Here is a 15,473-nt window from a genome sequence, read left to right as displayed (position 1 = left end):
ATTTGCATTTTCATAAGTGTAATTACAAAACTCACTTGCTAGCTTCTCCTTAACTTTACACCTTTAAGCCATAGATCATCATTGATCATAATTAGAACAGCAGTATTGAAATTCAGTATTTGTAGAAAAAGTGAGATAAGGCACAGAGTAAGACGGGCAGTCTTATAATAATATTAATCATTAAATAGTGCCTTAGGCACCTTAATCATAACAGTAAGCAGTGGGGTGTGAGGAGGAGCCAGGTCCAGAGCGCAATACTGTTTACACTATAAATGCGGTTGAGTTACACCATGTACAGTAAAATGGGCCAGACTGCCAGTAACTCTAGTCACTTACCAACAAAAGCATCATTTCCTGAAAGCTCCTCCCCTCTTCCCTCCCTCCTCTCCCCACCTCCTCCCTCTTCTCCCCTCCCCTCCCATGCTCTCTCACTCATTCTCCAACCCCCTTTTGAGCTCTGAGGAACTAGTCAACAATCACTATGACTAAGCCCTCTATGCAAATACCTGACTGTCCTAGTGAAGCAGGAAGTATGTTCTAGACTTGCCTCTGTCTCTGTGTGTGAGAGCAACAGAGTTTGAATGTGTGAGCTCAGTGCCCAGAGCTTACCTGAGGTAGAGTCAGATGTGTGCGCTGAACCAGAGAGGAACCGTAAAAGGTCTAGTGAGAGTCCACAATTGGATGTAAGTGAACCAGCTGTAAAGTGAATACCAACACTTTGACTAACACATGGAAGACTTGGCTGTCGCGTTCAGGGATTCAAAGTGAAGCAGGAGTGTATGTGTGTGTATCTTACCCCCCATACTGCATCGATTGGACCCATGTCTCTCATGCAGTTCTGGACTAAATTATATTCACAGCTGGGACGACCGCTTCCCAAGGTACTGTTTGCTTATTTTTGCCATATATTTTGCTCAATCGAGTCATTTTAAGACTTGTTGTTAGTTTAACAAAAACTGTTTTATTTTTATATGTGAATAGGAAACTATTTTTCAAAGTCTTAGATGAGAAATTGTGACAAAATGGAAACGGCTTGTGTGAAGAATTCTTTTATTGTCCAAGTCAAAAACAGTACATACTTTAATGCCAATGTATAGCTGTGTTTATAACTAAAACCTTCCTTGAATGAATTTTAAAAACAACCGTATAATTACAGCATTTATGGGGACATGCCTATGATTTTTTTTTGTTGTTGTGTATACTCAGTCTGGAGCTTGTTCTACACTTGATATAATATGTTATTAAAACTTCCTAAAAGTTAATGAAAGCTCTGTGGCAAATGAGGGACCTAAACTGTCTCAAGAAATATGTTTTAAAAGTTCTTAAATTATGTGTTATCTAAGTGCCTACATGATTGGGTCTCCTCCTTTACTATCTGGTAATGGCACCAAATCATGCGCTGTTAATTGAAAGTGAGTGATTACAAGAAACACATGCTATGAAAATAGACTCCTCATTAAAAGATAGCCTGTTGGTCTCTAATGCTGTAAATTTGTTTGCTGGTAAGCCAATGTGCCAGTCAGGAACCCTGTTCATCAATGAGACGTATGACAAATGATTGTCTGCCTCACTTCTTGCTATCTGTAAGTGCTACAACCTGGTATTGTTTCAGACTAAATAGCACTTTTCTTAGCTTTTTGGAGGTCTAATAAATATGCCCACTGATGTACCATGCTTTGTATAGAATTGCATTTTTTAACTAGAAAAAGCATTTCCAAAACAGAATGCACTGTGAATGCCTCTGCACTGAAATGATTTTCCAAGCAAAGCTGACAAAAATGAACTGTTTGATGAAATAGCTGGAACAATATATTAGGCAAACTTCAAAGCCAGTTAGCCTTAAAAACTTCAAAGGCAATTATGTCATTGATGATGTCATCAATTACGTAATAATAGGTATAAAATCTTTAAAAGTCTAAAAGATATTAAAAAGTTGTATAGCAATAATGTCCTTTATAAGCTGAATGGTTTGAAGTGTGAAGGGTATTTGTAGCTGAAAGTATGCCGAAGAAGTTAAGTGCCTAAAACATACGGAAAACAGAAGTATAATAATAATAATAATAATAATAATAACAAAAAAGCTTTTCCAAAAAGATGCACTGTGATTTGGCGCTGAATTCTTTTTGCTGAAACGGTGAAAGTTTTGTTTTTGCTGAAATAGCCTAAACAAAATGTTGCTTCCTTATATACTGGTTGGGCATACTTCAAAGCCAGTTACTCTTAAAAACGTCAAAGCCAAATGATGTGATCTCATTGATGATGCCATCAATGACGTCATCTATTTTTACGCCGAAGTAGTTAGGTGTCAAAAAACGTACAGAAGATGCAACTCAGAACAATAATAAATAATGCTCCAGCATTCACATTAGTATATATTTAGTTATACACGTGTAGGTGAAATTCACTTAAGTTTCATGACTTCTCTGATGCAAAATCAAGCCCATTTCCACTGAATTTTACATTTAATAGTTAATCTTACCAGATCAGCATTTTGTAACTCATGGATACATGAGAAATTACACAATCAATGTTTCCAGTAGTACATGCTTTAAACAATCTTTAAAGTGAATGCAGGAACTGCCAGGTGGAGAAAAGCAGTTTGTTGGCAGAACTGTCAATAATATGTGACAAGGAAACGTTGAATTGCTCTTACGTTTACAAGATGATGAATGCTTCTCACTGGTAATGAAACAGATAGATAGACATTAGCTCTGGTATAAGCATTATCTAGCCTACATACTCTAGTAATAGGCTAGTACTAGGCTAGTATTTCATATTTTATCTATGTCAATTCCTAGCCAGGTGTCCCTAGGGCTTTACCTGCTGCACTTCTTTCATTCTGTTCATACTGGCCATTTAGGGATACCTCACTAATTCAATTCAAGTGTGAGGAATTGGAAACAAAATTGACAATTCTTGTTCGATGCAAGCTACTTTAGTGTAATTTTAAATCACTTGGTGCAGTACACATAGTTAAAAAGCGTATCCAGTCAATTAAATCCTCACTTTTTGAAGCTTTAGGTTTGATGCTGTTGAGCTGTGTTGTTTATGACACCAGGGTGCAGCAGTGCAGCCACTGAGTGGCCATGTCAATTCCCTGTATTGCATTAAATCTTAAGCATGACCTAGGTGTGTAGCATATAGGAAGCCTTGAGGTGGGGTTGGGGGATTAAGAGTATCTAACCATATCTGCTGTAAGTAAACCTACTGAGTTCAACTGCAACAATGAATTTATTCCAGTGTAGTATAGGGTGAAACAAAAACATAATAGGTTCATAGTCTAGCTGTTTATTATTGGCTTTTAAAAACAATCTACATTGCTAACATGGTGAAACATCAGCTCAGGCACTGCAGTTGGATGAAAGCATCAGAGTGTCAGGTGGTAAAGGTCATCTAGTTTTACTCTTAACAAGTAATTTCAGTGTATATGGATCAGTTTTTGAGTTAATGCATTGACGTCCTTTAAATTTCACAATCTAGCCATCTGGTTTTGGGAAAGAGTTAAGACTGTTAATTTACACTTTATTTTTTTGGGTTCGCCTGTGATTATTGCTATTTACCTCCTATTTGTGCTGTCAGTTGTCAAATAAAGCCAAAGATTAAAAAAAATGTCAAATAATTGGATAAACAAAACAAATCCGTATGTCTGTTGTGTTGGTATAGTGCTCAATAATTAAAACAAGTTGAGATGCATTTAGAGCACAAAATATTTTTTCTTTTTCTGCTGCTTGACTCGAGTCATGAAAGTTGTTTTGGGCAATTGTGTCGCTTAATATGAACTTCAGATATTTGGTTTCATAGAAATGCAACACCTCTCATAATCTAGTTTTGCTTTCCCACGGAGGTGCAAGTAAAAGTATGATATACTCTCCATCAATAACCTAAAGTACCAAGTTACAAAATGTTACAAATGTAAAATCCATATGAAATTATGTACTTAAGAGCCTAACAGGTTATATTTGTCTTCTATTTTCTTATAAAGCTAATATAATCTACTATTTACAATCAATGTTAGTTTTTAAGTTATGACTAGCTCAGCCAGTGACATTATTTCACACAAAATGAATGACAAAATCTGCTGTTATTCTCTTGACCAGGTTTTGTGTGACTGTTAAAAATGGCAGAGGTGAACAGTGTTGCAAGTTTTGCGTGAAATGCTGTGTTGAAATTTCTGCTGAACAGAGACGTCATCTTGCGTCAACACTCCCCCTTACATCCACTTTTCTCATCACTGAGGATGCAGGCTCACACATCAATATAGTTTCTCACACATAAACATGTTTTCACACTGTTACTGTTACTCTGAGTCAGTTTTCATGTGCTCTTAATTTCACAAATGTGTTTAGAAGCCCATACTTATTTTTTGGATGCATACTAGTCTTGCCTTTTTTCAAGATTTGTACAAGGTGATGGTTTAGACTATCAAGTGTTTTAAATGTATAGGTCTGGTTATCCTTCTTTGCTGGTAGATTTTTTTTGCTGCCAGTACCCTGTTTTTTTAAAGAATATTGTTTTTCTTATTAGCTTCCAGTAGTCAGCACAGAGTAGGTTCTGGGCTTTACTACATATACAACTTGCAGAATAGTTCTTTGAAACAGCCTTGTCATTCGCCTCCTAGATGGGACACTTGACACGGCGTCCTTTTATTTTCCAGAACATATGAAAACACTGGAAAATTCCAGAGGGCTTGTAAGCAGCAGGCTGTCCCCATCTTGTTTTACTCAGACTTGGCACAACATAAAGGCCTGCCTGTCAGGAGGTTGTTGGATTGAGTATACTGCTTTGATTGGCTGAGGATAACTCCTACAATTGATTTGAACAAATTTGTAAAGCAGTGTCAACTTTGTGTCTTCAGCATAAAACAGTCGTTAAAGATAGTCATTTTAGCATCCGTTTTGGCATGGTCAGACGTCCTGAGTATAGTTTGCTGTTATCAAACTTCAAACTATGATAAGTAGTTCTCTGTTAAGATTTCTGCGACAGACTTTTAAAAGTGTTCGAAAGTACTTTTTGGGCAAAGATTGCATAAATAAAGTATTTTATAGGCTAGAATGTGTCTGCTTCTAAAAATACAATGGATTTTTGACAAACTCATTATTTGATGAAAGCTCTATGTTAAAGCTTTATGATGGGATTAGCTGATGTGCTTGTGTGCGTGGAAGACACGGTCTTCAAACTTGATTTCCTAAATATTAATCACATTAACAACAAATAAATGTATTATTGAAATCAAAATTCTCACTAGCAAGTTAAGCAAAGAGCTGGTTTACCAAAACAAAAGTGCCCTCTAGGCTGTGAGATGGTTGAGGAATAGTTCTGTGCTATTAAAGTCACAGCCCAGCAGTTATGTCAGGGATGCAGGACTTGCAGACAGTTTGGCATAATATAATCCAGACAAGAAGAGAGATACCAGTTGTCCATTTTCAGTTCCTGGCCCTGAACCCACCTCATAACTCGGGTTCTGTTGACTGCATGGACAAGGTCAACAGCTGACCCTTCAAGGGAGAGTCCTGGGTGGGGGTTGTTTCAGTCAGATAATTACAGGGTCATTTCAAACCTCCATTCAGCATTAATATGCTGTTAAATAGTAGTAATTCTACATTGTATTGTGGAAATTGTCATCTTTATCAACATGCACATCGTTTGGTGCATAATGGTGTGGGATATATGTAGAATTTTGTTATTTACCTCTATTGAGTTAAATAACAATCTGTATAGAAGCTAGACACATGTAAAATCTCTCCTTTAAAGATGCACAGCTACATTATTGTTAATATCATTAAGAATTAAGTGTTAAGTCCCCTTCATACTGCAGAGATCTCTAGAGGGAAAAGGGGTAGACTAGGGGTAAACACCCAAAGAGAGGTGAGAAGTGCAAATGGAAAAGATGACAAACTATAATGGGAAACTAGGGTGCTGGAGCTTAAAAGACTGGGAGTGAATAAGCAACACAAGACAGAAACATAGTTGGGGCGGTGAGGTCATTTGAGGTGTGTGTTTGTGTTGATGTGTGGGTGTGTGGTGTAAGGGGGAGGTCTGGGTGACTTGCTTCCTTGCCTTGGAATAGCAGTCAAGCTGGCAGTGTGTAGGAGGGGAAAGCCCTGGGCCTGCCTCCCTGCCTGCCTGGGTCCTCAGTCTAGCCTTTCACTATGGTAGCTTATGGAGTTTAACAGGATCTGGCTTGAGACCAGATACAGTATTCACTGATTTCTTTTCGAACCAGAGGGGAATTCAAATCACAAGTAATGTCCCTGTCTTTGCACAAGAAACAGTAAGTTGACATGTCAACTGTTCTCAGCATTTCTAAAATGCCAAAGACAATGCCTGTGAAAAGTAGCAGATGGCAACATTTTATTTCAGCCGCTATCGGGAAATACAACCTACGTCTCCTGAACTTTTTCTTTAACAATGTGGCTCATATCTAATAAACCTTGTCAGTGGTGGCAAACTCTGGGCCTCAAGGGCTTCAGCCCAGCTTGTTTTCCAGAATAGTTGGAAAAGAAACAGGTTTCTGCCCTAGAGGCCCAGAGTTCACCACCCCTTCTTTACAGCAATCCTATCAAAGTTCTCTATGACATTAAAACACAGCTATCATTGATGGGATTTTTGATCAGATTCCTTCCAGTAAAAAGCAGCATTTACAAACATAGGGAAGTATGCAGGCCCATAGAAATTATTGTTGATAAAGCAAATTAAAAGTTGGGGCTGAAAGACTCCCTTGTATAGTGGCATATAAGCTTATCCTAGAGTCATAACCAGTGTCACTGTTGTTATATCACAAATGGCTGTTGCTCACTTCTCCCAAGGCAACTGTTGAAACTACATGAACAGAAAAGATAAAAATATCTTTCAATATTTTATGTTTCCTAATTTTTTTTTATGTCCTTTCTTTATTACTTGCAGATTCACTGGGTTGTTTTAAAAGGGCAGTGGATATTGTGTGGCATTTTCTAGGTCATAGTTATCACACTGTAAATACATAACCTTAAACTGATGTTAAAGTCAAGCTGTTTGTGGGCGGTTTATGTTTAGAAGTGTATTTTCCAGTTCTGATTCTTAGAGCTGATAACCACTACCTTTCACCACATTTATCAAGTAACTCTGCAGCTCTGCAGGCATTTTGTAAGTTGGAGGCACTTGTTACGGCAGTTTTTCACTGCTGTGTTTCTTCATTAATCATCTGCAGGCAAAGAGCTGTCATTGTCCAGACAGTCTAATACAAATTAATGGTTATGTTGATACATGATGTGATGCACATGTACGTCTATTTTCTGTGCAGTTTCTCAAAATTAGTCAATTTGAGCACAAGGTTGTTTTTACTGTATCATGTTATGGCCTAGTGGTCATATGGATGGCAGTATTTGTCTGTGGTTTCAACTTTACTGTTGGAGCTTGCAAAGGGTGAAAAGAAAGCCTGGCTTCAGCCTTCAGAGCAGAAAAGAAACTGAATTGAAAGTAGAACACGTGATAGGCCAAAAAAAAAAAAAACAATCCTGGAGGGTGGACAAATGACAGGAAAACACGTGCACATGTTCCTCTGTTTACATGTTCACACAAACAAGCACAAACTGAGACTTTTTATTCACTCCCTAAAGTTACAGTAAAGATTTTCAAGAGGATTTAATTTCCTGAAAGCACTTTATGAAAGATACACTTGCACACACAAACACACAGGCATTCAGATATTTTTTTACTGTGCAGCAGAGAAGAGAGAGAGAAAGAGAGTCAGGATTAGTGGTTCCACGGTTGTGTGGTGTTGAAGGAGCATGATTACCATCAGTGCAGTTGGAAATTTAAGCCTTATCTCTGCTTGGCAGGGCCCAGTTTTACAACAGTAGACGAACTAGTTCAGGGTACATGCCTGCCAGAGGACAAACATTGCTGCCTCTGTTATGCTCCGCTTAACAACTTGATTAGCTTGGTGTTGAGGTAGGCAGTCTATTGGTTAGCATCAACTAACCTGCTGCAGTTTTCTGCAATTCCTCGTATCAGAATGGTTGGTTTGCTTTATAATACGCTGTACCAGCCCAGTAAACTCTGTTACATGGGTCCCCAAAATGTGAAAAGTCCAAAATTCATATTACAATGTAACATTAAACAATGACCCACAAATCTAAATACAATTATGTATTTCCAAAGTACATTGATATAGAGCTGATTTCAGGATGTGCTTGAATTGATAAATTGATAATTGTTTACTGCTTTCCATCATGAAACGACATATGGGTTTTGACAATTATGCTTATGTGGAATCATGCATCTAGTGACATTATCCCTTTTGCAAGCCTTGTTGTTAACTCATCTATTCTCAATGACTGCGTTTCTATGCACTTAAATAAGGGGGAATCAGATTTCTCAGGTAATCGGGAAACTGTGTTTACATGCTTTTAAGAAACCTGGTTAGAGATCCACGTATAAATGGAACAGTAGAGTAATCTGATTTATCTGACTTACTTTGGAAGCCTGGCATCCAGATGTTAACTGTAGATTGACATAAAATGTTGTTTTTTGACTTTGTTATGTGTTTTTGTCACTGAAGTGTGAAAGCGCAGGGGGAGAGAAAGAAATAACAAAGGAGAGACATACACAGCTGATCCACAACGGGAACTCTCTGAATTTAAAAAATCCACACAGGAAAGGAACCTATTTAGGCTTCAACTAGAAGCCTGTCTGACTTTTAGGCAGACTTTGTTTTAAAAGTTGGGTGGCATCGCCTCGTTCATGATCTCTCTATTCATTCAGCCTTTAACTTAGCTATTGTTCTTGTCTGCAGCCTTTTGTTACATGCACAGTTGGAAAAAGCCAGTTAGAAACCTGGTTACAAAGAAATTGATGTTATCCGATAGAAATATACCTTAGTAAAACAGGTAGCCCTAATCCCCTACCCCAAACCAACTTTTTCCATTTAAGAAATCAGTGTTCTAGAGAGCCTAATGTAACCCAGTTACTTAAGTTCATGCCAATGCACTGCATCAAAACAGCTAAGAAAGGAGGGGATGAACAAGGAGCCAGACAGAATAGGATGAGATAAGAAGACACCCAGCTCAAGGGATAAACAAACAAGATGGAGACAGGAGAGGTGGGAGAAAGTGACTAGTTTTCTTTAGTGATATTTTTCATGGTCCCTACATCTGCTTCTGCCTCTTTGTCACCATTAAAAAGACAGTTGTTCCACTCAGCTGGCTGCAGGGTCAAACAACTTTAGAGAGCCTGCTTTTACAGCTCATGCCTGATCTTGCCTTCAGGAAGCATACGCACACACACACACACACACACACACACACACACACGCGCACACACACACACACACACACACACACACACGGACAAAAGTGAAGGGAGAGGGTGTGTGACAGATTTAAAGAGAGAGACATAATCATTGAGTTACCAGCAAACAATGATATGCTAAGTACTGTACCTTTTTTTTTTTTTTTTTTTTTTTTTTAAAAAAAAACAAAAAAAACTTCTACATTATGGCCAACAAGTTGTCTCTCTGACATCAGAGGGCACATGTATCTGTAAGCCAACACAGACTTGAGTTTATGTTTGTCTGCCTGCTATTTACCACCCTCAAAAGGCCCCATTCCCCAATGATGTAGTCATGTTAACACTAAGGGTACTGCATCTTGCCTCATCAGAGAAACTGTGAGCGAGTTTCTCACATTTAACCAGTAGAATGTTACTGTTGGCTTGTTTACTGTGGGCCCTAACAGCATAGCAGTCTAAAAGTCACTTTCATTACCAATGTCATATTACTCCTCTCATTACAGTTTACACGATTTTTAAGTGACAAAAGTGTGATAGTGGAAGCATGGTAAGAAAACCATTTATGTAAAATATTTATGTTAAAAAACAGTGGTGCACAGCTCAGACAACTAGACCTTAAATACAAATGTTAAACACTGTGGCAAACACGGGTTTCCACCTTCAAGTAATTTGTGATTAATAATGTTTGAAACTTAAATCTTTCTTGCTGGTAGCTGAACAAGCAATTGATAAAATTCACATCTGCTGAAAATGTGCTAAGCTAAGTTAGCCACTTTTAGTACCAGAGACCTATATCCTGTACATATACAGTATAAATAATAATTTTCTAAGTCAATAAGCATGTTTCCAAAAATGTGGAACTATGACTTTAAAGCGAGGAAGTGAAATGAAATAGGCAAATTACAAACTAAACTGTTGTGTTCTAAGCTACTTTTTGGTCCTCTGGGTGGTTTAGCTGGAACATGGGGGTGTGGGAATCTCCACACATGGCCCACAGAGTATTAATATACTTGTCTACAGTCACACACATTGTGGTCTACAAGCAGACACCGCCCCGCACAATACACTAGAACACAATGAAGAGATCCTCATTCACATTTCCAAATATTTTCTCCTCTGTTCAGTTTGTCATTGACTGCCATGTTCCTTATTCCTCCCCATCACTCTGTCTTTATTTCCCTACATCCATGTTTAAAAGTCTCCAGGTGCCCATGGGTGCCTGTCAGAGACTAGTTAAAGAACATGGCATGCTAATGGCTTGGGAAGGATATGAATAGAGGGGATTGCTGGAAGGCAGCCATGGCTGAAATGACACACACACACACACACACACACACACACACACACACACGCACACACTCAGTACTTTGTGCCTCCTGCACACACACACACACACACACACACACTCAGTACTTTGTGCCTCCTGCTCCTCACTTTCCATTTTGCATGTTAAATCTCACACATCTGTGTGCAATTAGATTTTGTTTAGGCTACTCATATTACTCCCAGAATAGTGCATTATTAGCTGAAATCCAGTGTGTTAACTCACATCTATACCCATTTTCACACCTTATTTCTTGCTTATGTATATATAGTATTCCTGTACTGCACAATGTGGTTTGTGTCTGATACAGGATGCATCATTAGGATATATGTAATAATACATGTAAGCTTTGTCTGTCTCAGTTCTTATTTGAAAATATTTATGTCCCCTCACAATGAAGTCTATTTTATGAAGAAAATCAATATGACTAACTGATCTACACCATCTGTCTCTCATTTTAGTGGCTTAATTTAACGCCTCCTCTCTTTCTCAGGACCTGTCCTGCATTGATGACCTCTCCACAAACTCTCTGTTTTCCTCTCCGGCTGACTCGCTGTCAGAGTATGCTGATGCCTCGTCCTTCATCACCACAGACAACCTGGACACAGTGCCCACTCTCTGGGACATCAACACTAGTACCACCACTGCACCAGCACAAAGCCAGCTAGAAGTAAGGAACAAGCACTCACTCAGCATACAACATCACTAGAAACACTGATCAACATCAACAGCTCATTTTTCAACTAGTGTATTATGTAACACAAACATGTTTAAACCAGCACGTGTGTGTCTGTCCTGGGGTGATCGACACCAAACACCAACAAACGAGTGTCAAATTGTCCCTTTGGCTCTGTAAACACATTGATTTGGCAAGCTCCTGTACTTTTCAATCTTATACGGTAGACTTTTAGCTGGTTTGTTTATTCTTTTATAAAAGGGCAAATGGTTCCAGAGTTGAACAAGGGCTTTTCTTCTTAGCAACTAATTTCTTGCATTAAAAAAATGTAAGTTTGCACATTATCTCTATAGCAATATATTGTCGTGATGAATTACTGGATGTTAGGTCCATGTCTGATGGGTTTATGTCAGACTGAAAGAGCCACTTAAATGAGTAGCAAAATGTTTCCAAACAAGAAAAAAACCTCTACCTCCAGATAACTAAACCTGGATAACTGAGAACATTTACATGTCTGATGTTTGGCTATGTCTGACCATGTCTGATGTCCAGTAATCTTGCAGAAAAATGAATATCTGCTACCCATAACGCAGTTCCTGTCAGCTTTTATTTGTGCAGATGTTAGTTAGTTCTAGTTTTTACTTTTCTACAGTGTATGTTTGACACAGTAAACATTGTAAAATCATCTATCTTTTCAAGCACTCACTCTTGGGAGTCTTTAGCACCCTGTCCATTTTTCAAACCTCAAAGCACTAAACAAATACTCACTATATGAAAGACCCTATGAAATATGCTCACACTGAACACTATGTAGGTATTCGCTGAGCCGAAGCCATTATGCATAGAGCAATATCCAGATATTGGTCCTTCATATATCTCACACTTTAAATACTCAGATACATTAAATGAATGTTACCACGTACTCCCACGCTATTTTAAAATTCCAGTCAGGACAATTCAGGAACATTGATCCCAATAGCTCCACATAAGTGACTTTTTTTACATATTTGCTCACAGAAGCTATACAGACATATAAAAAAAAAATTTAAAACTTAAGTTTTGAGTATTATTTCTTGAACCAATTGAATTTTTTCATTGTTCTCCCAATAGTACATAGTATATTTAAATTAGAATCAGCTACATGATGTGTTATATATATTGCACTGTAAATAAACTTTGTTTGTTATTGATGACCAACTTTAGAGTTGTTCTTCCATCTCTAGTTGTGTTGCTGTTGAGTTGTCATTGAACTATATTGATCTAAAGACATCTTTTTGATATGATTCAGAGAGCATTTGTGTCTCCAGCCTTTGGAAAGCCTTTTATGTTGTTCTTTTCATTCTCCTCCTTTTATCAATTATGTTTTCCAGACTCACACAGCTTTATCTGCCTTTTGCTGCTGTTGTCACTGGCATTTCACTGCCAGAAAACAAATTGCATTTTGTTGAGTGCTGCTACATCAGACATCTATAACTGCTCATACACCCTTATTCACATTCATATACAGACAAACACATTCAATAATTACTCTTGTTTTTGTGTTGTTGTTTTTGTTTTCTTACGCATTTGGTACCATGTTTTTTGAGTTTATATTTTTTCATTTTATGTTTTGTTGACAGCAGAATGGCACCAGCAGGTTTCATGGCTTGTCCAGTTTGGATGATATAACTGCTATTATCAGCACCCCACCTTTAGGAGGATACCAGGTAGCCACACCCACCTTTCCAATCTTGTTATGTTAAAATAACTAGATAAGGGTCATTGGCAGATGCACAGATATGCACATAATGTTTAATGTGGTGTTGTTATTACTCTGTGTTTCCAATCAAATATCAGACTTAAACTGTTTTACATAGAAATATAACATACCACTAACCTAAAACTGAGGGTCACCTTTTGACCTTGCAGTGCATAAGTGTCATGCTACAGGATTAGTAGTAGGATTTTACAGGAGTAAAATTGTATCGTTTGTGCCTTCTTCAAAAAGTCTGTATTACTACACATGATGAAACCATTGCTGCATATTACATATAGGGTGTTCTGCAAATACAGTTTGCATAGAGAATCATAAAATGGGTAAGATTAATATCATCTACTCCTTGGAATCATTCATTTGACAATAATAGAAGCAGTGTAACAATGTCAAAATGGGACTCATGATCAATGACTCCTTTCTAGTTGCCTGAGTAGGTAAAACACATTTCTATGTACAATTTTGTTTTGCTTTAGCTGTTTTTTTGCTCCTTTCAAATTCTGAATTCTGAAGTCGGCTAACTTTTGTTCTCTTTTCTAAGTTGGAACACAACTCATAAATGCAGCTATTTCTACTGTGAATTATGTTGATGTCATATTTTGGTGTTTCCAGACTCAGAAACCTCAATTACCACCAGAGGAAGATGAAGATGCTGAGGAAGAAGAGACAGAGGAATTGGGACATGTGGACACATATGCTGAGTACAGACCGTCTAAATGTAGGCCACTAGATTTAATGTCAATACACAGTTGCCTGTTAATTGTTCTACATTTTTTTTAAATATGACATAAAATTTGTTTATTGTTAACAGAGTTTCCCTCCTCTAAACTGCTCCTCTGTGTTTTTCTCCTTCAGCTAAAATAGGTATTTCTCATCCTGACATAGTAGTGGAGACCAACACACTATCCAGTGTCCCTCCTCCTGACATCACATACACTCTGTCTATCCCTGAGCCAACAATTAGATGTGGCTTGCTGTCCGCTCTGCAACTAGAGGCCATCATCTACGCTTGCCAGGTACAATGACTGGAGTTTTGAAATATTGAGTTAATAAATATTGATGTTTTTATTATTTAGGCATCTTGTTTTATACATTCATGCATCTTATGCACCCGCAGCAACACGAGGTGATCCTTCAGAACAAGCAGAGAGCTGGCTTCCTCATCGGAGATGGGGCAGGTGTTGGAAAGGGTCGTACTGTGGCAGGAATCATTTTGGAAAACTACCTGAAAGGAAGGAAAAAAGCACTATGGTAAGAGAAATTTACTGAAAATCATCACAAAGGACTTGTGAAACTAGTTTAAAAGCTAAATGATAGGAGAAGTGTAATTTTTTTTTTTTTATTTTTTATGAAAGTTGATTTGTACAGTGAGAAGTGAGAAACAGAAGTTGAATGAATTACTGTCTTGCCCTTAGGTTCAGCATATCCAATGACCTGAAGTTTGATGCAGAGAGAGATCTCAAAGACATAAATGCAGCAAATATTCCTGTGCATGCCTTAAACAAGGTGAGCCCAGGTGGAATTGGTTTGACAAAGGGCCTTTTTCCCTTGACAACTACATATATTACAAATATATGTAAGCTACTCCACTTTTAAATCATTGAATTTTTTTCACAGATAAAGTATGGAGACACAGCTACCTCAGAAGGAGTCCTGTTTGCAACTTACTCTGCGCTGATCGGAGAGAGCCAGGCAGGAGGGCAGCACCGGACAAGAATTAAGCAGATTCTGGATTGGTGCAAGCCAGACTTTGATGGAGTTGTATCCTTTCATTTTAACAACCATACAGCTAATATTTGGTAAAACACATATACATTGTATGTCTATATTGTTTGCCCTTGACCTCTTACCATTGCAGATTATTTTTGATGAATGCCACAAAGCCAAGAATGCCACATCAACAAAGATGGGCAAGGCAGTGCTTGACCTGCAAAACAAACTGCCACAGGCCAGAGTGGTGTATGCCAGTGCCACAGGTAGACTGACACACAGATATGCACAAATAATCATATATGTAATGTCATACTAGTAAGGATTCTTACTATATAATTTTGGCATCACTATCCCAGGTGCCTCTGAGCCAAAGAACATGATCTACATGAGCCGCCTGGGAATCTGGGGTGAGGGCACGCCCTTCAGAGCCTTTGACGACTTCCTGCACGCTATTGAGAAGAGGTTAGTATGGTGACCTGTTGCAGAAATTCATTGTAAAGCCTTATGTTTTCTGAGAGTGTTTCGGTCATGTGAATGTGTATCTTCTCATTGCTGTAGTGAAAATTACTTATTATCAGTTTTGTGGCTAATAAGGAAACACTGTCTCACCAGTGTCTCTTGTCTTAAATGAATGCATTTATGTTGGGCCCTCATTAGTTATTGCAAAATCCATTTTAAGGAATTCACACATTTCAGTATTGTCTGTCACAATGGTTATGACTGCTTGATCAATGAAAGAC

General features: G+C 38.1%; 1 protein-coding gene across 6 annotated transcripts in view; it reads left to right on the top strand.

Moving 5' to 3' along the window:
• Positions 1–15,473, top strand: part of sbno2b (strawberry notch homolog 2b) — a 56,157-nt gene that overhangs the window by 27,039 nt on the left and 13,645 nt on the right. For 3 of the 6 annotated variants that reach the window (XM_067512080.1, XM_067512081.1, XM_067512085.1), the window contains 9 exons: positions 11,085–11,261; positions 12,887–12,973; positions 13,633–13,738; positions 13,876–14,036; positions 14,138–14,271; positions 14,436–14,526; positions 14,638–14,781; positions 14,879–14,996; positions 15,090–15,195. In XM_067512080.1, the coding sequence (XP_067368181.1) occupies positions 11,085–11,261; positions 12,887–12,973; positions 13,633–13,738; positions 13,876–14,036; positions 14,138–14,271; positions 14,436–14,526; positions 14,638–14,781; positions 14,879–14,996; positions 15,090–15,195 (1,124 nt within the window). Of the gene's footprint in view, positions 1–514; positions 882–11,084; positions 11,262–12,886; positions 12,974–13,632; positions 13,739–13,875; positions 14,037–14,137; positions 14,272–14,435; positions 14,527–14,637; positions 14,782–14,878; positions 14,997–15,089; positions 15,196–15,473 lie in introns of those variants that run through there. The other 3 variants (XM_067512084.1, XM_067512082.1, XM_067512083.1) reach the window with 3 other exon arrangements.

This window comes from Channa argus, chromosome 8 (genome assembly GCF_033026475.1).
Source record: "Channa argus isolate prfri chromosome 8, Channa argus male v1.0, whole genome shotgun sequence".
Lineage (NCBI taxonomy): Eukaryota > Metazoa > Chordata > Actinopteri > Anabantiformes > Channidae > Channa > Channa argus.
This window is presented reverse-complemented; position numbering and strand designations above follow the sequence as displayed.